Consider the following 25,162-nt stretch of genomic DNA (forward strand, 5'->3'; position numbering starts at 1 on the left):
ATGTAAAGTTGGTCAGCAGCCTACTCTTGGGTTGAAGCAGTGCACTATGCATGAAGAGTTGATTATTTGAGAGGTTTCTGACATTAATTAAATTCATGTAAGATGTTCTACCTCTGGAGCTTAAGAGAGGACAGACTGACATAGGGGTATGTAAGAGATGAGACACTCGCATGTTGGAAATATAGATGGAGTTATTCTGAAAATCAATAAAGGTGGTAAGAGAAATCCTCAGCCATAAGAGAAGTGAAGCAAGACTGAAATTAATTTAAGTTGAATACAACATTTGCAGAAATAAACAGCAAATGTAGGAAGTTTCGGTAGGTAAATCCAAAGTGAAGAAAAATGAGTCCCACACAAGGAGAGCATACTAGATGAACAGCCCCTAGGTGTATAAATATATCGTCCTGAAGGAAGAGAAATTTGATTTAATTAATATTAGTGTATAAGAGATTACAGAACAAGGCAGACAAGTTAAACGTTAATTTGCCAAAATATGCAGAACTTGGATATATTGCCTTGTTCACAAGAAAACTTATAAAAACTAGGAGATGCCTAGTTCTTCAGCCTTTTACTCTTACAGTCTACAATTCTCTATCTGGCCAATCTATCCTGTACAAGAAATAAGAGTATAGCAACTGTCCATTAGGAGGGTGCCAATCCCTCTATCAGCCACAATCCAGAACCGTAACAGCCATGCTTGAGCTGTATAAACACTACAATCCTTATCAAAAATGACAGGCTAAATATTACTAAACTTTTCATTAAGACTCATGAATTAACCAGTCAAGTTCTTAATAAAATACTTACCTATAACGATTGGCAATAATTTTTAAAACCTATAAAAGGCAACCATGCCAATTAAAATATATGGGTTATAGAGAATTTTAATTCAATGTTTACACAAACCTAAATAATCATAAAATAGTGATTTAAATACCCAACCACTTTATTATGTAAATAATAAGGGCCCCATTACTTATGAAAAGAAAACATATTCTTATTGAGTTAGGTTATAGAAAAACACAAATTGTTCTTAATTTTTTTATTAATGCAGGTAAAAAATAAACAATGAAAAACAAGAAAACAATCTTTGCTGCCTTGTCATAAATATTGAGAACAATGTCAAGCAAATTAGGGGACAAAAACATCACTGGGATTTAACAAAAACTGAAATGCTATAAATTAATAAATATTATAATCTATGTCTACATAAAATTAACTATTAATAAAACTTACAGTATTTACAAAATACATTAAAATCAACAACCTTGTGCAATAAATTATTTACCCAGATTAGTTTAAGTTCAGAGTTAACTACAAATAATTAGTAAGGACACAGTCATTAATTTAATTTTTCTAGGTCTTAATAAAATTATTAAACAAGAACTAGAAAAATATAATAGGCTTTAAAAAATTATTACATAATAAAATCATTTGTGATAATCTCTTTTTAATTTAGCCTTGGGAGCAATCATCATTGCTAGTTTTACTAAGGAAGTGCAAAGCAATACATTAATTTTTAATTACATGTAATTCATAAAATAAAAATGTCTTCATGAAGAATTGAAACTAGTACCCTCTGCTATGTAACAACTCTTTGTTTATATGTGCTGTAGTAAACATTCTCACATTATTTGAATGAGATAAAAAAATCAAGATATAGAACTAATTTTTCCAGTACAAACAGTGAATGAATTTTATCATTAAATTCTATTGTTTCTACAATGTACTGAACATGTACAATAAAATTATAAATAGGATGGGTAGCACCTATAATTTCTTATACAGTCATGGCATAAGCTTGCCAGAGTTGTAAAACTGTAATGAATTATTTTACAATACAATCTCCAGTTCAACATTTAATATATAATATATGTGTATTGTACATAATATGGGAAAAGAAAATTTGGATTGTCCATCACAATATTCCCCTAAAAATAGGTTTTAAGTCAACCTACATTTAATTGATTAAATTGTGTACTCATAATTAAAACAAAAATCAATTAATGATAAATTTACCCAAAGCTGAATATTATAAAACATTATTGTTTCATCAAACAAAATTATTAGTAGTTTAAATAAAGTGCCAACTCCTTATCTGAATGTTTGGGTTTATTACAAATGGCTTTTTCTTAATTTGTTAGCAGACACATACTTTAAATGTGTTTTAATTAAATGAAGAGATTTTCTTCATTAACTCGAAGAAAACATGGATCTCTATGATTGTGCCAACTCCTACCACTTGTTATGTTGGTAATTCTGTATTAACGTGATAGAATATAATTAGAGAACTACAGGCCAGAGCTTACGCACTTTTGCTTTCCTGATAAGAATATATGCTATCTTGCAGCTGTTGAAACAGAATTCTTTAATTCTTTCCTTTTGCCAGTTCGTTATTTAGAAGAAACATGTTTGAATATATTTTCAGCTGATGATTCATAATAGGGTTCTAAACTGTTTAACCCTACAACTGGCAATAGTGAAACTACTGGCAAGACAATCTTGGCGTGTTTGCTAGGTATATTTCAAAATATCCTACAAGTATAGTTTTTATACTTACCCCATCATGTTGCACAACTGTTGGATTCATAAAAAATTAAATTTCATGCTCTATCATAATGATAAAGTCTTGTAACCATTTAGCAAACTTTTTATGTGTAGAACACAAAAGCTTTGTCAATAAACTAAAGTTCTAATTTTATTCCTTTTGACAATTTTTTAAATATTTTGTGTGACTACGGTATATATCATAAATAATATTAATATAGTTATAAAAAATCAGTATAAGTACAAAAAACCAGTATAATTTCAAAAAAGTAATTACTCTTGAATTAGAATTTCAATATAAAACAAAACATTAAATTCTCAAAAAAAAAAACTTATTTCAAATATTATAAAATTTTTATTGCTAATGGAAAGGAAAATCAGCAAGTGTACCTTGAAAACTTATTTCTAGGTTCCACTGATTTGAAAGGAATACATAAAAGTACATATGTTTTGAAATTTTTGATTTGATTGCAGTTGATGTGGGAAGCAAGGGTTGCCAATTTACTTTTTCTAGGCACTGTAATCACTCAAACTATTGAAATAAAGGTGAATTAGCACTTCTGCTTCTCACATTGACTCCATAAAACAAAGTGGACAGACAACTGGAATACTCTCTAATGGTTGGATTGCAGTGCAATCAAAAATTTCTAAATATTTGTACTGTTATGTGTTTCTTTCAATTAAGTGGACCCTGAAGGAAGTTTTCAAAGTACTCCTGCTAATTTCTCTATTAGGGAATCCTTGGGTTTCAGCCATATGAATTCAAACCATTATATAAAGTTAGGTCCACGTGATGAAAACACCAACCTTTGAGAAAATCTATTACAATTGATAATAAAGCTAGGCAATTAAATATGCTTTGAAAGTTTAACATTCATGTTCAGTGACAAATAATTATGATTTTTTACCAAAATCAATAACTTTTTTGGAATTATTTGTTTAGTAAAACTACAGTATCTTATATAACAAAATCAGCACACGTTCCTGAGTTTTAAATAAACATACATAAACATAAGCTATATTTTGAAAGTGAAATAAGTAGCTACATGAATGAAAATAACTTTTTCAAAGACTCACTGTTAGTCTTTTGCCAGTTCTAAGGTTAGTATTTTCTTTTGAATAGACATAGGTGGAAAGTATTACACGTCATCATGTAATTTGCAGAAAGCAAAAGTGTATCATTTACTGGAAAATTAGTCTTGGAGAAAGTCAGTTATTAGTATAATTGATTTAAATGTGACCTTAATAATTTAAATTTTATATACCAGGTGTGGCTAGAAAATAACCGGATTAGTATTAGTGCTGTCACAGAACGAATGCAATAAGGTTGAATATCATACAGCCCGGTCACGTGACTCCCTTCCCACATGTTTTTGTCTGGCTCCCACACTTATTCTGCCCGGAGCTGATCATTTTCCGTAACACTATTCATGACTTCCATCGCTTTTTTTTCTTTTACAGCTTCAACAATCTCAAATCCCGTTCCTTTCAAAGCTGAATTTACTTTAGGAACAAAAAAAGTCACAGGGGGCCAAGACGGAGATGATATATTTGGTCAAAAACGTCTTCACTGACAAAGCTTTGTAAGCTAGATCATTGCCCTGGTATGATTAATTTCTTTCAATGATGTATTTTTCACTCATATCCAACTAATAATCAAAAACAGTGTGTAAAATAGTGTGTTCTAGGCCTAAATGTTAGAAATAATGTTTTTACAGTAAAACATTTACGAATATAGTGTTATGTATATGAAGTTGGCTAAGTTTTTTCATATTCATAAACCACATTTTGTTGACATCAATACCATGATACTTTAGTGATTACACTAGTGTAATGGTCTGACCTTCATTATGTAGTTTATTTTACGTTCAAGCAAATACAGATAGATGGTTTGGAATTGCAGGGAGGAGTCAGCACCCCCCCCCCCCCCCACCCCCCCCCCCCCCCACCCCCCCCCCCCCCCACCCCCCCCCCCCCCCACCCCCCCCCCCCCCCACCCCCCCCCCCCCCCACCAATTGAAATCGCAACGCACCTACACACAGCAGTACTATACGGGAACAGAGCGCTGTTGACTCACTGTAGTGACCGGTTCGTTTTCAATGCCTTAATATGGGACGGAGCTAGGCTCGGCCCCTCCACTCCCAATAAACCGGTTCGAGGTACGGTCGGCTTTACTCGCCGCTACGCCCGCACTACTGATTGGCGGGGGTTTTTTTCGGGGGGGATACTTTTTGGTTAGAACCCTCGTTCACATTGCTTATGAGTTTTTCATTGTAGTGAAGAATTCTTCCAGTGTGTAAAGTGGTCGTTCCATACAGCCAGTCATGCAGTTTTTTTTCTTGAGTTTCGTTGAGCTGAGGTTCTTCATGGATTTCAGGTAGTGCATTATATAATTTGCGTTCCCATGTATGATGGCTTCTTACTGTATTGAGTGGAGTGGTGAATTGGAAGAATGTAGTCTTTGGTTCGTCTTGTATTATAACTGTGAACATTTTCTCCTCGGTTTGTAATCCTGTTGGTATGTGTAGATCAAGGGCGTATATAAGGGGGGGGCTCAGGGGGCTCGAGCCCCCCCGAAATTTGAAACACAAAAAAAATATTGTAACTTATATACGATAATTTATTTTTATTTTCAATAAGCTGTGCTTCTATACTTTTCGACTACATTAGTATTTATAGTTTATAGTGGAATTTTTAAGAATACATTATGATACCTAACAATATTCAATATTTATTTTTTTCAGAGGTTGAAATTACTAATATTTTGTAAGCATGCAAATAAGCGTTGCAACTGTAAAGAGTGCGAGGTAGCCTGACGCTCCTGACTGTCGCGTTCGGCCGCTCGTGTAGTGCCAGCACCAGGCATGCGTATATGACGATGACGTGTCGCCGCGGCCCCGCTGCCTAGCAAACCCTCCTCCTCCTACAACCCCCCACCCACTCCCACCACACCTGACCTCATTCCGCACTACCACGCCATTGTCTGCTGTTGTCTAGTGCGTATCACCCGTGGTGACATTTTAAGTGCTGTATGCATATGTGCTGTGACTGTAGTGACTGTTATCAAGTGATATGTTTTGTTGTCGCGTTATTCAAACATGATTGATTACTTTATAGTTGACAGTTTACGTGTGAAGTACATAGGCTACATTAAACATTTAAAATGAAGAGACAGAGTTCGATTCAAGCTTTTTTCGTGAGAAAAAAACGTGTTTCGTCTGAGATCGACGAGCAGACATCGTTTGAAATAACACCGAGTCCCTCCACTTGTGCTACATCAACTGGCAGCGTTGTTGAGATCAAGGATCACACAGGTGAAATTGAACATAACCTTAACGAGAGTAATCACACTTTGTTAGTTCACAATATCAATGATATTGGTCAATTACTGCTCCTCAACTTCCTTTTCACTTCAAAATGAAGAGAAAATTTCAATTATTGAGAACTGTTGGAAGCCTCAACGTAGTTACGAATTTCCTAAAGTTGAAAATAACAGAAGTTTTCAAATATAAGTGGTTGGAAGACTTCAAATGGTTAGCTTATTCGGAAGCAAAGGAAGGGGCCCTGTGTAAATATTGTGTTTTTTTCTCACACAACACAGGTGGGAAAGGAAACCATCAGAGTTTAGGAGTATTAGTATCAAAAACCACTTACTACAAAGCTTAAGAAAGCTAGGGAGGTTTTCATGCAACATGAAAATAAACAATATCATAAAACTGCAATGTTAATGGCTGAAGGACGTAAAATCCTGTAGTACATGGAAAAACAGAAAGTGTGATAAACCAGTATCAACATGCAGAGAAAAATGAATGTTCAGGAAAACAAAAATAGAATTATACCGATAATCCAGACAATTAGATTTTGTGGAAGGCAAACAAATTGCTCTTAGAGGGCATCGTGATGGTGGAAGAGTGGATCTTGACGAGCTATACAAAATGATGGTTAATTTTTCGCTCTTTTATTAAGGTACAGGGCTAATTTACGGGGACAATAATCTTAAAACACAGCTAGAAACTGGTGGTGGCAAAACTATGTATACTAGTTCTGTTATCCAAAATGAAATTATAGGTATTTTTTGGGTTCCCAAATACAGTCAAAAATTGTATCCAACGTGAGAAAAATCTGTATTTTATTCAGTATTAGCAGATGAGACAACAGACATTAGCCAAATTGAACAATTTTCCCTCTGTGTCCGATATGTTGACGAGGAATTGTTTAAAAATTAGGGAAGATTTTCTGGCTTTTGTACCCGTGTATGATGTAACAGGGTCAAGGTTTAGCCAATACATTAATGTCAAGTCTAACCAGTCTTGGACTTGATTTAAACAATTTACGTGGTCAAGGATATGATGGGGCTTCTGTCATGAGTGGCCAGTTCAGAGGGGTACAAGCATACATAAGTGAAAAAGTACCCTCAGCATATACAACACATTGTTCCTCTCACTCTCTTAACTTATGTCTATCTGATGCATAAAAAATCCCTATGATAAGGAATTGTATGGGTGTCATCAGTGAGGGTTGTGTAGTTTCTTTCACAAGTCAGCTAAGAGAACTGCGATACTTAAGTCAAGTATTTCTGAATGCTGCCCTGAGATGAAAAGAAAAAAACTTATATGTCTGTGTGAGACTCGCTGGGTGCAACGCCACGATTCAGTTATAATGTTTAAAGAAGCTTTGGAGCCTATAATTACCGCTCTATCAACTATTGAAGAAGAATCGACTGCAGAAGCTTCTGTAAAAGCACACACACTAATTGCCATCCGTGACCAGTTTTCAGTTTGTTGCATGTCTTTTTTATTTTGAACAACTTGCTTTCTTTGACTATCCGCCTTTCAGAGATGCTCCAAAAGAAAGATATAGATCTTGCTCAAGCCAACAAACAGATTTCCAATGTATTGGAACTAGTAAAGGAAAGGCGAAGCAAAGCAGAAGAGACATTCCAGGCTTTGTTCAGTGAGCTAAAAGTAAGCACTGACAAATTAGGTATCAAAGAGGAAACCCCCCGTACATGTCGCAAGCAAACTAATCGCTGCAATACTCCTTATACAAACGTGGAAGAATACTACCGGCGTGTAGTGTATATACCATACCTTGACGATTTCTGCTGTTCACTTCAGGGGCGTTTTAAAAACCACAGGGAAGTAATCGACTCACTACAGAATGTTCTTCCTGAGCACTGCATTAAAAACGGAATTTTTCCATCCCTGGAACCTGCCCTGACGTTTTATGAAAAAAGATCTATCTTTCAGAGATGAGGTACGAAGTGAATTTCTACTGTGGAAACAAAAGTGGAATCGTGAAGAAAAAAGAAAGTTTGCCAAAAACTGCAGAATTTTCTGCTCTTGAAAAATGTGATAAAGACTATTTCCCAAACATGTTTAATATTTTGAAATTGTTAGCGGTTTTTACCCGTTTCAGTGGCTTCTGCAGAAAGGAGCTTTTCATCTCTCCGAAGACTTAAAACGTATCTGAGAAACACAAACTTCGGAAAACAGGTTGAATGGTCTTGCACTTTTATCTATTCATAGAGACATTACCATAACTGATGAGGAAGTTTTAAAACAATTTTCACTGAAGTCTAGAAATTTGGATTTTGTTTTGTAAAATGACAATAAACAGTGTTTCATGAATACTTTTAGCTATATTTCATTTTCTTCCCTTGTAAACAGTTCATAAAGTAGGCCTACAATAACTGGTTATTGTAGCTTGGAAGGCTGTTTTGAGATTTTAGTTTTTTTAACGATATAAATATGTTGAATTGTGTGCATACTGAAATTACTATTTCTGATTTCATTAAGGTAAAATTAAAAAAAAAACTAAAATAACAATTCAATTGCTAAAATAAATATAGTATATAGTCAACATTTATTAGTTTCAAACTTATAATATTGTGGTGTGTTGTTGTGTTTTAGATACGTAGGACAATATATTTCTTTGTATAACAACTATTTTAAACCAAAGATTTTAAAAATAGGACTTTATAGCCTCTATTATTTTCTATTTTTAACAACTGAAAACTACCAAACTAGCAGACACTTAAGTTTTGAATTTTAATTTTATACAAAAATAATATACAAAGGATACAGGTCCTTCTATATAAACATAATATACGCTACTAAAATGGAAAAGTGAAACCTGCTCGAAAAGAAGGAAACTCGCCATGAAAAACTTAAAAATCTCTCCGAAAGAGTGATTTTAATTCTTTCCATTTTAGCGTTTATACATGCCAAAAACCTTAAAACCTGTGTTTTTAAGACTTAAATTGGCAAAAATTTTCCCGGGGGAGGACCCCCGGACCCCCCTTCTACTGGGGGGTATGGAATATCGTGAAATTCTTAGTCCCCCCGTATTTCAGCCCCCCCCAAAATATTTTTCTATCATACGCCACTGGTGTAGATAATCACAATGTGTATGTATAGACAGACCACTGTTAGGATTCCCAAAGTTTTGAAAAATTCGAAGTTGAACATAGAAACACATTCTTGTCAATGAAGAAATTAAGTTTCATGCAATATTTCAAGTCTACAGATGAAATCTTTCTCAAGACATCTTGTGACATGATACAATCACATTTTTGTTCATTTACTTGGGTTTCATATCAGTGTTACAAAACATAAAAGTCTATACACCCAGTGACTATAAAATGATGGTGGATGTTTTGAAATAATTACGCTACATATGTTAATATGTCACAGATTAAAATCTCTAATGTGTATACTGAGTATGTTTACAAATTTATTTACTCTGCTATTCACTAACTCTCAGCCAAATCCCATGGAGTGACATACGTCATAACTGAACTCAGTGTTCCTCATATAGAAAAAAAGCTTCATGCAAAATTTCAAATTAATACCTTTTCACAGATATTGTGCGGACAGACCGAATTTTTTCAGCCCCACGAGTGTTAGACTTTGCTAAAGCTCAGCCAACTACAAATAAGTACTTCTATTACTTGCTTTTATGACATTACACTGTGAAAAAACAACATAACAAAGAACCAGAATTTTGTTTTGTAATTCAGTACTTTGTGTAACTATATGCGGCTGCTGGAGATCCTGTGAAGCACAAAGAGAGAGATCCATTAATTTAATGTATTACAGAAAAATAGGCTCTCCCTCAGTATGAATTTTTTGTCTAACTTATAATTACCAAGTAAACAGTAAAAATGCACTATTATTTGTTAACCATACCAATAACCACAAGCAAAACGTTCTCAGGACTCATATAGTAGTGAAGGTTTTAAATTAGCAGGAAAAGAAAAACCTTTGTTGAACATACCCTAATTTTATCCGAAATGTTCTTAGACAGTTGCACCATATCTTTGGCCATCGTCATCAGCTTGCTCAGGTCCTGGAATGCTGCCGAGATACTCTTATCAGTGGCCTTGTGTTTTTCTTGGATACTTCTTTCAATTCCAACAATTCCAGTCCGCAGCTTTATTGTCTGAAATTGAAGTGCTTAAAATTATTTTATTTAGCATTCCAACATCACACTAAATGTATTGTTTCAATCACTTATAAAGCTGTAAAACAGTTTAAAAACCAAATTTAAAAAGTAGTGCTCAATGCTAGATTCTAAAATCTTCTCAATGAATTTGGCATAAATCAACATTTTAGACAGAGATACCCTATTTTGCACTCCAACTTGGCTCTGAGGTTGCACTGGATTTTGCTCCCATCTTTTCTTCTGAATATTATCTTGTAATATCTGTACGAAGTCTTCTCGAAGTCCTTCTTTAAATGATAATTTTACATAATCGTAAAGACTCTTGATTACTGGACCTAAATTTTTATCTGAAAGAAAAAGAAATCTTCAGCACAATTTGTATTTTAAATTTTAAAGCAGTCTGTATTTATCACAAATCTCCTATAATTTAATAACTAGGGAGGTTACATACAATTTTACAATTATTGGTAAACATTACTGGATACAATATTAGGTGGTAAATTAACTAAAACAGTAAAAATGTAGAAAGAAAGTAGCTACTCCATTTAATTTATGTTCCTATGTTAACAGTGAAATGAGAAGTAATTTTTGTAACTTGATTTATCACTCACAAAAATTATACATTAGATTTAGAAAATGCAAGTCTCAACTTTAGCAGTGAAAAAGGATAAATTTTACTTCAACCCCAAGAGATTACAAAACACTTAAGTATGTCACATGATACTATAGGTTTATATCTTGTCTTAGTTACTTAAGGAGATCATTATTGGGATTTTCTAACACATGTACGAGGGTCTTCCAGAAAGTAAAGAACGATTGCGCATCACGGGCGGCGCAGTTCCCCCACCACCGCGGTAGATAGTTTGTTCGTTAGCCACACCTTCTGCCTCAGTGTGAGCTGAGTAGCGGTACCGTGAGGTCACGTTTGCGTCTCCTGTGAAAGTTTAAAATGGCGGCGTTAATTGAAAATTCCCGCCAAGTGTGAACTGCGTAGTGTGATACGGTTTCTGAATGCACAGAATGTTCGACTTATTGAAATTTATAGGCAAATTAAGGCAGTTTACGGTGACAATGCGATGAACGAGTCATCAGTGAGAAAATGGTGCATTCAATTTAAGGAAGGTCGAACTAATGTGCACGACGAGGAACGAAGTGGAAGGCCGTCACTCGTTACTGACGAGTTGGCAGCGAAAGTTGATGGAAAAAATTCAACAAAACCGTCGTTTCACTTTGAGTGGTCTAGTGGAATTTTTTCCACAAATTTCAAGGTCGCTTTTGCACGAAATAGTGACTGAACGTCTTGGTTATCAGAAAATGTGTGCTCGTTGGGTGCCTAAGATTCTTACTGATGTCCACAAGACTAAACGGATGGGAGCAGCTCTTGAGTTTTTGACTCAGTATGACGAAGAAGGTGATGCGTTTCTTGACCGCATCGTAACGGGTGACGAAACTTGGGTTTCCTATCGAACCCCGGAAACAAAGCTCCAGTCAATGGAATGGCATCACTCGAATTCACCAACAAAAAACAGGAAAGAAAAACCAAATTTGAACACCAGGAAATTGATGGCAACAGTTTTTTGGGACCGAAAAGGCCTAATCCATGTGGAGTTCATGCCGAGAGGCGAAACAATCAACTCAGAGGCCTACATCGAGACCTTGCATCGGCTTCGCCGCGCTATTCAGAACAAACGACGCGGAATGCTGTCGTCGAAAGTGGTGCTGATCCACGACAATGCTCGGCCTCATTGCAGTGCACGAACCAAAGCAGAACTCAATTCTTTCAAATGGCAATTCTTCGGACACCCTCCGTATAGTCCAGATCTGGCTCCGAGTGACTATCACTTGTTTCCAAAGTTGAAAGTGTTTTTAGGCGGAAAAAACTTTTTGGGTGACGAAGACCTCAAAGAAGGAGTAAAAACGTGGCTTCATTCCTTGGCGGCAGAACAGTATAACGTCGGTATAGAAAAACTGGTGCCACGCTACAACAAGTGCCTTGACAGTTCCGGCGATTTTGTAGAAAAATAGAGTAAGTTTATAAGTATTTATAAATAAATTTTCATGCTCTTATCTTTTGTTTTTATTGACTTATAACAAAACGTTCTTTACTTTCTGGAAGACCCTCGTATATAGACATTTTAGGTCAGGTGAGAGGAGATGCAATACAAGATGCTCCATGATCGTAGAGTATCGGTGATCGGGAGGATCACATCTAGTGACCAGTTCGCTTCATGTTAGCACCTCCAATCAATTTCATTATTACTTATCTCTTATTTGCATTATTTTATTACCACTTCAAGTCCAGATTCCTTACTGTAATCCAATAAAACTTCAAAAGAATGCATATCATGTTATTTGGCGGAATCAATGTTTTACACGTAATAATTGTAGATTTTTTTTTTTACAAAGAAGGAGAGGCCGATCTCCTTTTAAGCCTTATTCTGTCCGTCCTCATGAGCCACTGGCCTGTGCGAGGATCTTATCAAACAGAATAAGGGGGAGAGTATAAGGTTGATGGTACTGATAAAAAGTGCACCGGTCACAGACAGGATTTGAACCTGCGGTATCTCTAACTCAGACCCAAAGTCCAACGACTTAGACCGCTCGGCCATCGGCCACTCCCAGATGGCCTCTATTGGCACCTAGTAATCGTATTCTATGACATTCATAAGAATCTTGGTAACATAATTCACCAGGACACAGCACAATGTACTTTTTTAGTTTGGTTACTTTTCAAAGCAAAAGTTGAGTATTTACAGTTGTACTGAGCATATCAAACATGTTTAAATAGTTGTAAATACATGTACATAAATGTTTCAATGAAATTAATTTTAATCAAAAAACTGTTGTGTCACAAGAAACAAGAAAGTAAAGGAAATTCAACCATGTACACCAGTTTTACTAAATATAGTTTTGAAACCAATGATTTTAGTATTATCATTAAAAATATTAGTATTAATATCCTGAAGGCCATGCATTCAGGGGTAACACATTAAGACCTTAGTAAAAATGTATTATATAATTAGTAATTAAAATCTAGCTTCTGATTTTTACAAGTTTTACTTTATCCGAAACTGAACACACTGTCGGACAAACACTTTTTTTACCTTTAGGAGCTTCTGTCAAATGTAGTACCACTTTCTTTGATTTTGAAAATCCAAATCCACTAGATGATTCTTCCTCAACGAAAACAATCAGTTTGAGAGACAGTGACAAACACGTCAAACCTTGAGCAATGTCTCCTGCTTGACCCCACAATAACCTGTGGCTGGTCACGACAACATCGCCTCTCTCAAAGGATGTCTGAAAGAATAAGTCATTTGAGTAAAACCGTAATTGGTAAACTACACTAATATATAGGAATTTGTTTTATCCTATATTAAGACTCAACTAGCTCTCTTAAAAGTAATAACAATAAAACTATATATTTTGAAATTAAATATTCCACACCCAAAACAGGGACACATCTAATACTGCACTTTTTATTCAGAGCCTAATTCTGTCAAGCAAAATATTTTAATTGACTCTAGAAATGACTTCAAAACATAATTGAATGAATTCAATGTGAAGAATGTTCAATATTTACAAATAATAAAATAAAAAATAAATTCCAAAGATTTAAATTAAAATTATACAAAGTTCTAAAAAATATAGAAAACAATTATACAACCAAAATAATTTTTTTTAATTGAAAAATGATAATTAAAAAAAATATATTTTTATTATGATTGTTTGCCTTTTGTCACCAAAGCCGTTAATATGAAATTTACCAAAAAACATTGAAATTGATCCAGTTCAGAATTACAGTTTTGGTATTAAATGAGTCATAAGGTGGTCCATATGCTAATATTTACTACAAATATAACTAATTAGATATATAGCCTAGTATGCCTTAATGCTATAGTTTATTTTTCAAAATGAAACTTTCCAACTAAAATGCTGAAAACAAGGTTAATATTTAAACATTCAACATTGCACACATCTATCTACGAGTAATTTCATTCTTCGATCAGGCTTAAAAGGGTAGACTATAACAAGCGGCCTATACTCGTTATTCGGTTGTTTTTACCAAAGGTTTGATGTTTTTATCTGAAGGAATAATTTCAATTTGTTTAACTTATGATTTGAACTTATTAGCCTAGTTATAGTAATTTTAATGTAAACAATGAACAGCAAGAGGTAACTAATATTTTGAGGCTTTGAAAATGACGACGAATATGAGGAAAATATATAGGATATTTCTCACAAGTGATGAGATTTGTTTAAGTGAAGCACATGTGGGTTTGGCTCGAAGAATTTTTCCTCCATTTCACAAAAGCGGTTACTCATTAATATCAAACTGGACCAGTTATGAATATCGTAAGGTTTCTTTGATATTTAGTAGTTAGTTTTTTATGTTAGTGTTTATGTTTTGGTAAATCTTAAGATCAGCGACTACCGCTCCGATCCCCGTAATCTTTTGTATACTAACACAGGTTAACGTAATTTCACCGAAAAAAATAATCCTGATTATCACCGTAGCCGTTTACTCCCCCCCCCCAAAAAAAAAATTTTGGAAAAAATAAAATAAAAAAAAAACCTGACTGACATTGCATTTATTCGTTTTTTTGGTCTTATTAGTTCGTAGGGCAGTTGTAGTCCAGGTAATAGTTCTAGTATAAACTCGTCATCTTATCTTATCAGTGATAAAACGCGCGCCGCTTACCTTTTGCCTGTAATGAAACCTGCGTTAGTTCTGTCTGAGTTTTGTGTGTGTAAGCAGTCATGGCGTGATCTGGACTTGGACTTTGCAAGCTCGAGTTAATTTTTTTTCTAAAAAGAGCAAGCAGCGCGAAGCGCTGCGCAGCAGGCAAGCATCACATGATCTGAAATTTGAATAGGCAAGCTAGGGTCTTTTTAGCGTGTGACAAGAACCATCGCACGCCATGTCAATAACTTCACTAATTATTCCTTGTCCATGTGGGTTTGTTTGTTTACGTCTGGCGGTCAATCGATGCCGTCCTATAGGTCACGTGACCAATCGGAAACTTTCCTGTTTGTCACGTGACTACTGTCAACTCATCAAAACGACCATGGTCGGCCATTGTTTTTAGTTTGATAGTCGAAAATCTTGTTATTTATGTGTTTTGTATTGCCAACATTTTACTGCCGATAAACTGGTTTTTATATGTTAGCGATAATCGGGACTATTTTTTTCGGTGAAATTACGTTAACCTGTGTTAGTATGCAAAAAATTACGGGGATTGGAGCGGTAGTCGCTGATCTTAAGATTTACCTATGTTTTATGTTTAAAAATTATTTATTTAACTTATGTTTTTAAAATTGTAATGTACGAGATTCTTCTTGTTACGGTAACTTATTAAAATTCTTTATTGTGTACGATTTTTACATATCGAAGTTGGATAATATACTGAATTGTTCAATAAAAACAATTGAATAACGAGTGTAGGGCCACTTATTAGTCTCCCAGGCTTAAAAGAAATGATTGTGTTTTTTAGGTTAAGTCTGAAACATATAGGCTATTCATATTTAGGACATGAATAATGGGTAAAAAATATCTTGTAAATAACTGCCAGGAGTATTTTACCAACCCTGAAGATGTTTTACTTTATTAAAGAAGACTGATTTAATTTCGGGTTATAGCAATCATCCAGATCGAGGTTATGTATCAAGTAATTTATATATATTTAAATGCACAAATAATTAATTACCTTATGATCGCCATCATATAGTTTAACGCCTCTTTCTTCAACATTTTCAATTTCACCAGGTGACAATTTTGAATCTGCATATTCAAATCTGTCCATAATAAAATACTTGTCAAAATTATTATTGTACTAGATACGAATATTCAGTGGGCAGTCCAGTCAGTCCTTATAAGCAATTAATAAAATACAAAACTTTCAATTTAACGTGACTTTTGCCGCCAATTAAATGAGTGCAGCAAATGATTAGGAAGCTTTGAATACTTCCAGTTCAGCAGAAAGTTAAAGTTTATTAGGGAAAGAATATAAATGTACAAAATAAACAAAGCACAACTGATTACTGAATAGTAGGGTACAGTGAAGCTGGCATTAAAAGCAGTGTTGCCAATCCACTTTTGGAAAATTCCCACCAGTACCTGAAAAAAATACCACCTATGAGCCCAAATTACCACCTTGCTTTAAAAGTATATTTAGGCTACTAAAGTGTGTTATCGACATCGTATGACAGTCTATATTTGTAAATGCAGGGTGTCTACCAAACTGAACATATAAAATTCCCTGACTTTTCCAGGTTTTCTAGGTTAGACACTCTTAAATGGCTTAACGAGCAGGATTTTTTATTGCATTGAATATGGTTGATTTTAGAGCATAATATCATAACTTATATTGTAAAAAAATTAACTTTTTACTTTTTTACAGAGACAATTTGCATGAAAAAGTTAGTTTCAGAAAAACAAATTTAACTTTCAATGAGCTTGGATCCATGCCAAAGTTTTTAAATAGAAACTTGTAAACTGATAAAGCAGACATTAATCATGCAATCCTGCTGTGATTCAAAGAAGGAGTAAAGGAATATAATATGTAAATGACTTCTAAAATCTCACTGTCAACCAGCTAAGCACAGGCTTTAGGTTTGAACATACTATAGGCCTACAAAGTATTATTTTAGGAAAGGCCTACCAAAACCAAAACATGCAAGGTTAAGCAAAAATACTTACAACACTCTTTCATGATATCCTACCTCCAAAATAGGTTGTTTACTGATGTACAGTTTAATAAATTTGTATGATAAATCACATGAACTGTTATGTGTTGTTCTAAAAAATCCACTTTTTTCCTTTAACTCAACTTGTAGCTTTATGGAAAAAATTACACTAGATCACTGTTTTTAAATGTGTTAACCACAATTTTTTAATGTCAGGCAAAGTGCTAGGCACACATAGTCTTGAAATTAAAACCTTAGAAGGCTAGCATTACCATGATGTGTTTAGCCTACTCTATAACTCAGGTTCAAATATTTATTTATATATAAATATATATATATATAATATACACACAAAATTTATTTCACAATATATCACTTGATGACCAAAATATGAATCACAATATATTTGGCTATATTAACACAGTTTTAGTTTTTTTAAAAGCCAAATAATAATAATAAGGCCTAATTTCTTATTGCCATATATTTCTTGTGAGCATTTCCTTGGTAGGTTCAAATTTAACACATCCACCGCTATTTCGGATTCCTTCCCTTGTACCCATCAATGAAACGACTGTTTCTGTTTTCAATTTGTTTCTGTCATTGGTTTTGCAATGCTTCAGTTCACTGAATATTCGTTCGACAGATGAATTTGAAAATGGCAGTATAAAAAGTAAGTTAAACACTTTTTGTATTTCTGTAAACATAGCATCTCCAGCGACTGTCTTTAGACTGAATACAGCCTTCCAATATTGCATAGCAGACTCATTTGCATCAAGTTTATGCTCTTTGAAGTCTAGCAAAGCATGACTTTTCCACTGATTGTCGAGTTTTAGGACATCAACAACTTTCTTCAGAACGGGAAATCTGTTAATGACATGAGCCAAAGACCTTACTTTGAAGGTTTGGGCACTTTTTGGCTCCAAGACACTGAGGACATCAAAAACTTCATCAGAAAAAATCAAATCTAGATTTGATTTGTGTGACCAATTCCACATAGAAGCTTAAAATACTTTTTAAGAAAACTTCAATATCTTTCTTTTCTGCATTTTTCTTTAATTCATTAAATGTTTCTGTTGCCTGAATGCCTAAATATATTTGTTCTAATTGCAGGAAATGACGGGGGTTTGAATGCTCAATGGACATGATGGGTGTATTTTTAATGTAGTTTAAGTCCATGTAGTTTGTACACAGATCTTGAAGCATCTTGTGAACCTCTGGTCGCAATCTATGGAGAAGTGGTGTTTCGGATTGGAACATTACATTAAAATCTGTTAGCATACCAAGAACATAAGACATAAACTCCAAGTATAAGTAGATAAATTGGTTGTTCATAGCAGCTAACATGCTATCCACTGTGTTTGACGGGTCTTCGACAGAAGCGGTCAGCAGGTAGGCCTTCAACGGTTGAAAATTGTTCAATCACTCTGTCAACGCAAGATTTTTAATGACAGCCATCTTGTTACTGCTGGTGATAGTATTTTGTGGATTTCCTCTTGAAAAAAACTCTTGGAACTGTACAAAGGCAGGACTGTCTCCCAAAACTTCTGCTGAAGTGAGCCCCAAGATTTCGGAGCAAATCCTCCACTGTCTTTGGTAACTTCATACATGCTTTACTTGCCGCCAGGTGGATCATGTGGCAAGAAACACTTGACACATGCAATGTGAGGGATTTCTATTTTCAAAAGTGAAAAAAACCGAATGATGCTGCCCCACCATCACATTACATGTGTCAGAACTAAATCCCACTAAGTTTTCAATGGGTATATTTTTTGATTTCAGCGAGTTCATCATACCAGTGAATAATTCATCAGCAGTGCTAGATTTGACTTCAAACATGTCAAATAAATTAGTTTTTGGCGTTTCCAGTTACATCATCAATATAGATAACTGTGAGGGCACATTGATTAACCGATGCCTGATCCGTTTGTCTCATCCATGATCAAGGAGAAAAAACGATCCTGGTGCCCTTAGTTTTTGGTAAATCAATTCCATGAATGCGGGACCTAAGGCTTTTTTAATCACAGTTGTTGTTTTAGTGCGTTTCATACACAGTTTAGCAGCAATTTCTGAGTCCGGAAAGACCGATTTGCACAGCGGAATCAATGTATCCATCAGCGAAAAGGGCAGGTTGTTGGTTGCAATTAGGCCGGCTAATTTTAATTCTGCTCGTTTGACACTTTTATCTGTTGTAGTTCTTTGAACAATTTTTTTTAAGTCTTTGTTAGTGGCTATCTCCTTGATTAATTTTAGGTGCTTGAGGGACTTTCCATGACGCACAATCTCTGTTTTATGCGCCCCCATGACTGCATCACAGGACACTACAATATGCCATGTCTTGTCCGGTTCTTTCTTTGACTTTTTTTTGTAGCCAGTTTTTGAACTGGGGGTCATTCAACCAGTTTGAATTGAATTTTCTTTCTTTTTTACTAGGCCTAATGGTGGCAGTATGGGTAAACCTAGACACAATTTTAGGCCTAGCAGCAGTTTTTGGTTGGGTGGTATTTGAAGTTGAGTGTACGGCTAGGTCTGTATCAAGCTCAGTTTCCTTGCTACTAGCAGCAATATTAACCTGGTCCTCCTCACTAGAGCTTTGACCTAATGGTTCTGGATCATCTGGATCTATTCCTAAGTCTTCGTACTCCATTGGGATTGCAAGAGACATTGAACTAGGCCAAATAGATTTTTTGCTCGATTCACCATGTGAGCTTTCTACAAACGACTTGCTCTGTCTACTTTCATCATCTTTGTCTTTTTTCTCATCTTCATCTTTCTTAGGCTTAGGCCTACCTTTAATAATAAACTTATCCATCTTAGTAACTTAAGTTAGTCCAATTAGAGATTCATGTCAATAAAGCTAGTTCAAAGTTAGATGGATTGTAAATGGAAAATGTAAATTAGTTAGGCCAACACTAACTATAGTTAGGTGATGTTTAGTTAAGCTTAGGGAAAACAATTATGAAGCAGAGCAGATAGGCTAGTAGTAGGTATTACAAAGCATAAATAGGACTAGGTCGTTACCTAGCTATAGGCCCCTAATCATATTTACAAAACAAATGATTTGTATGAACTTAAAGCAGCAAAGCTAGCTCTCAAAAGTGTCATCTACACTCTAAAAATAATAGTCCAAGAAGAAAAATAGCATTGCAAAAAAAGAGATCTACGTTCTTAAGTTATATGCACTATAAAATAATGGTCCAAGGGGAAAAGATTGGCCAAGCACTACTAACAGTTATGACATGAACACAATAAAAATAATGGGCTAGTCCGAGAAGAAAAAATATTGCTACATTTTTGTAGCCTATACCTTGGCCACAGTCTACACAATTTCACTATATACTTTACTATTCTAGGTCCACGGATTAAAATGCACGATAAAGAAAACTTGAAATCTTACGTATCTTGGAAAAACGTACTTAACTAAAGCCAACTCACACGGCTATGAAATCTTATCATCCATTAAACTGATCAACTTATCTCAACTGAATAACTTCACTAGAAGAAATAAGAAAATAGAAACCAAAATTCAAGAGAAGAAGAACACTAACACTATTACTAACAGCATAGACTAAATATCCCTGGTGTTGTTGTTATCATAGACTAACTATGCCAACCGTCAATTTCTATCTTAGCATAGAGTATTAAAAACAACAACAATCTGAATACATATTGTAATATTATATCGATTGAATGTGTTGAATGGGAAATCAATCAGGTTACCTGAAAGCGGAATTCTCAGTGTTCGTTGTTTTCCCTAATTAATTTAAAGTTACCACCAATTTACCACCGGGGCAAAATTACCACCTGAAATACCACCGAGACCTTAAATTACCACAAAATGTGGTAATTACCACCCGATTGGCAACGCTGATTAAAAGTGGCATTACATTAGTATAACTAACATAACATGAAGTACACTATCCAGCTGTTTTGTGTCTAGTTTTATTTTTGGATTCATAGAGTAAAATTATAAATAAGAGTGGAAAGTCCACCTCGCGGAGCTTTACTGTAAAAGAAAGAATGTAATCCTTGCAACACTAGGAGGTTGTGTGACAGCAATACTTTTATTATTCCATTAGCTACTCTTAAAAAGCCTAATATAACGCGTATATAGCGCTACCAAAACTAAACATATTGTTTAAGGTTGTAATACATTTTAATACTCTAGTGGTTACCTGAAGTTTATAACATGAATTTTAAAATGTTGAGTATTTATATTATTGTCAGAGATTATATAATACGATATGTTTAATAATTGTCTGTAATAAATGTATAATCGATGTTTCTTCGTTCGCCGCAGATTACAGCGCAATCAAAACGTTTCATGTGGTAACGGATTTTAGCAGGGGGTACAATATTTTTTAATAGATTAAGAGTGTTAAATAATCAAAGTTTCAATTTTTCCTTAAGGCTTATGAGGACGAACTAGCTCCAAGACAACATAACGTGTGTGTACCGGTACCGATCAAAATCCTATACCATCTATTTGTTTTCGACATGTCGAATATTGACTGTTGACTACTTTAAAAAGGTATCTTTTCGATTTTTCAATGTATGGCTGAGATTTTTGTTCCTCAATAGTTGCAGATTGCAGGTTAAATACTGAGTAATGTTTTGACCATAGCCTCGCTGATAATCTTTCATAAGTTTTGTTTGTGTGATTGTTTTTTATTACCAAAATAAGTGATTTGGGTGGTGATGATAAGAAAATGTAGCTAACATCGTCAATGAAGTATTGAATGAGCTACGAAGTAGTTTACATGAAGATCCCTGTGGTTTAAACAGGGATGATGAGCCTATGAAAATGGTCACTAATATGTCACTCGAGAGTTTCTTTGGTTACGATTAAGAAGGCATATCTAGAGTTTTTGCCATCAAGTCCTATACCAGATTTTATCGGTGGAAGTTCACATTCAGAAAACGAACTGTCAGGTAATGAAGGAAACAGGATTTTTCCGGACATTTGCCATCGTTCAGTGAAACAATTAAATCAGGCTGTCAGGTAATAGCGATACATGCAATACACTTAATCAAAACACACCTATAAATTACATTACCTAGGATTGGTTGATTTTTCCAGCCTACATAATATAATACCTTATATTTTCAGCTGAAGTTTTAGAAAAAAATGCAGGAATACTTCCCCATTTGAGATTTATCAATCGTTCATTGATGGCAATTTGTTTGAAGAAATTACAACTCAAACAAACCTATATGCAGACCAGTGTATTGGTTCAGATGAGCCCTCCTGACTATTATTTGAAATCTTGGGTCACAACTAATGGAATTCAAAAAGAACGATTTTTGGAATTAGCATGTGGATGGTGCTTGTACCTCTTCTAAGCATTGATCAGTATTAGAGCAGAATCAAACTTTTCAAAAATGAGGATACCAAAGCAATGACTAGTAATCGTTTTGTTATTTCGCTCTAAATAATGTATTTTTGTCACACTGAAACTGCTGATAAACCAACTAGCTGTGCAAAGTTCGACATCTTACAAGATAAGTGTTAATCTGCTTGTAATCTACAAAACGAGGTATGTATAGATGAGACGCTTATTCCTTTTCATGAACTAGTAGGTTATCGTCAGTTCATACCAAACAATACCCACCGTTGTGGTATCAAAATGTTTAAGATATGTAGTAAACAAGGATACACGTGGGCTTTTGAAATTTATGAGGGAAGTTTACAGAGATGTGTGTTAGTGTAGAATTTCTTTTTAATAAATTTGTTGTGAATTTCCTAGTTAGTTACAACAAATATCTTTCTAAATTGAAGATTACGAACTTAACAGAAGAGAACTTTATCAGAACTTTTCTGATACTTCTTGACTCCTGGAATGACGAGTTAAATCTAGAAGCAGCTGATATTCCAAATTAAAACTGCTGCAAATTGAAGGTCCCATAATATCATGCTTTTTTTTTTTTTTTTTTTCAAAAGCTTTATTTCTGGTTCAATTACTACAAGTAAATAATTATACACAGAAGTTTGAATCATAGAGAACAGAAGAACATAGAAATATTAACATTAGTGGGTTTGCTCCAATGGAGACACCCTATAACATAATACAGTTAACAGAAAATAAACAATAAAATTAGTACTTGACAAACAATGTAAGTTTCAAATTATAATAAAATGTCTTGAACAAGACGTGCTTGTCAGTCTTCTGTTGACAGTTTCTTTGGGCCAATGTTAAAATTGGACAGCACCTGTTGATTGGTCCAGAGTTTCTAGAAATGTAGCACTTAGTTTTCGGATGTAGTCACAGATGGTCGGAATTTCTAATTCATTATGAATCTGTCGGTTTCTAACAAACACATGGAGAATTTGTTGCTATTCTCAAAAACTTGTTTTGGAATACTTGAAGTTTGTTCATTTTTTGATTTATGGAGGCAAAGGACCCCCAAACTGGACAAGCATAAGTTAAGAGGGGTCTGAATATTCCTTGGTAGATTAAAAGAGCGCATTTAAGTTTAAGAGATGATCTTCTATTGATAATTGGGTACAATTTGTGCCAATCTTGTGTTTGCTTGATTTAATTTTGAATTTATGTGCTGTTTAATAAGTAAGTTTAGAGTCTAATAAGACACCCAAATATTTAACAGTTCTGTCATTTTCATTCCATGGTATGATGTTATCTTGAATTTCTATATTCCTTAAGGGATTGAATTTTCTTAGCGAAAATATTTTCGCTTCACATTTTAGAGGGGTTAAGTGCGATTTTTCCAATTAACGAACCAATCCAACAGTAGGTCTGTATCAGTCTGAAGCATGTCAACTTGCTGTGTCAATGTCTTGATGTTGGGAAATCAAGGCAGTGTCATCAGCGAAAAGAGCAAGCGTAGAATGAGCTGGAATGGGTAGGTCATGCATGAACATATTAAACAGGATAGGTCCTAAAATTGAGCCTTGTGGCACACCAGCCCGGATCTGTCGAACAGTGGAATGAGTAGAATTTATTTTTACTGAAAAAGTCCGGTTTTCTAAAAATGATTTGATGATGTTTTGCAAGTAATTTGGAAGTCCAGTTTGAAAATAGCTTATACAGAAGGCCCTTTGTGCCATACTTTGTCAAAGGCCTGAGCAACATCCAGAAACAAAGGCAGCAGAGTGTCTTTTATTTTTTTCAAACCCTTGCACTATTGTTTGTGTTAACCTCGCAAGTTGCTGCGTAGTAGAATGTTTTGCCCTAAAACCGAATTGGTGGGGAGGAATACATTGAGCATCTTCAATGAATCTGCATAGTCTCTTCTGTATTAGCTTTTCAAATACTTTTGCCAGAGTGGGTAGTAGGCTGATGGGTCTGTAACTAGAGGGATTTCTAACAGGCTTACCGGGCTTGTGGGATAACAATAACTTCAGCATGTTTCCAGGATTTAGGAAAGTAACCAACGTGTAGGCATGCATTAAATAAAGTTTTTAATAGCTGATGGGCTGTTGGCGGGAGTTCCTTTAATATTAAGTTTGTTATCAAGTCATACCCAGGAGCTTTCCTCAACGGTAGGTATTGGATAACATTTCTAATTTCAGATGTTGAGATATACTGAGTGGGAAGCTCAGCAGATAAGATTGTGCTATTTAAAAACCTGTTGACTTCATCTTCAGTTTGCAAATTAACAGTAGGGTTAGGGGAAAAAGCATTTTCAAAATAATTCGCAAAAACCTCACATTTTTCAGAGTCACTCTGGTACGTCTCCTGGCCTTGTTGAAGGGGAGGGATCGTAGAAGGCGTTCTGAGAATTCTTTTGGTTGCCAGCCACATTTGAACTATCGCCTGGGTTTATTTCACTCAAATATTTCTGATAGTCATTAATTTTGAAAATATCTAATTCTGATTTTATTTTTCCTGATGAGCCTGTTTAAGCTGCATGGCGATCTTCTGGATGCCTGTGTCTCTGCCACCGTCTCCTAAAAAACATGTTTTTCTTTAATTAAATTAAGAATTTCTTTGCGGAGGGCGATTAGGACAAAACATGGTTTGTGATTGTTTTGCGACTGCTTTTTTAACCGAATTTTTAATCAGCTCAGTGAATTGTAGTACACAGTTGTCAATATCTTCGAAAGACTGTAAACAATTCGGCAAGATAATATTAGTTTCTAATTCGTTATGAAATACAGCCCAGTCAACTTTACCATTTATTAGTTTCAATGGAGGATTGGTAAAATCGGGTTTAATTTAAAAAGTTACAATTACTGGTAAGTGGTCAGACGTTAACTCGCATAAGGTTTGCTGTTACTATCGGTTCATTGAAATTATTAAACAAAACAATATCTAATATGTCAGGTTGCTGGTTTCTCTGCCACGGATAAAATGTTGGTTCTACAGGAGCAGATATATTAATAGTTGTACGCATCAAGTAGTCATTCAATTTATTACCCTTTGGGTTATTAGTGCGGACATCCCATAAAGTGTTTTTACTGTTTAGATCTCCCATTAAAATAGTAGGACTATTATTATAGAGAATCCTATTAAAATCTTCATC

The 25,162-nt window shown here is 34.7% G+C and overlaps 1 protein-coding gene across 1 annotated transcript; it reads right to left on the reverse strand.

The window, feature by feature from the left end:
- Window positions 1-642: 642 nt before the first annotated feature.
- On the reverse strand, window positions 643-16,074 carry LOC124365458 (vacuolar protein-sorting-associated protein 36). The gene is made up of 5 exons (XM_046821440.1): window positions 15,703-16,074; window positions 13,099-13,294; window positions 10,175-10,341; window positions 9,827-9,991; window positions 643-702 (listed from the first exon to the last, which is right to left on the reverse strand). Exons 1-5 carry the CDS (start codon window positions 15,796-15,798, stop codon window positions 643-645), a joined length of 684 nt encoding a protein of 227 aa, XP_046677396.1. The 5' UTR covers window positions 15,799-16,074.
- Between the last annotated feature and the right edge of the window lie 9,088 nt (window positions 16,075-25,162).

Source organism: Homalodisca vitripennis, chromosome 6, assembly GCF_021130785.1.
Source record: "Homalodisca vitripennis isolate AUS2020 chromosome 6, UT_GWSS_2.1, whole genome shotgun sequence".
Taxonomy (NCBI): Eukaryota; Metazoa; Arthropoda; class Insecta; order Hemiptera; family Cicadellidae; genus Homalodisca; species Homalodisca vitripennis.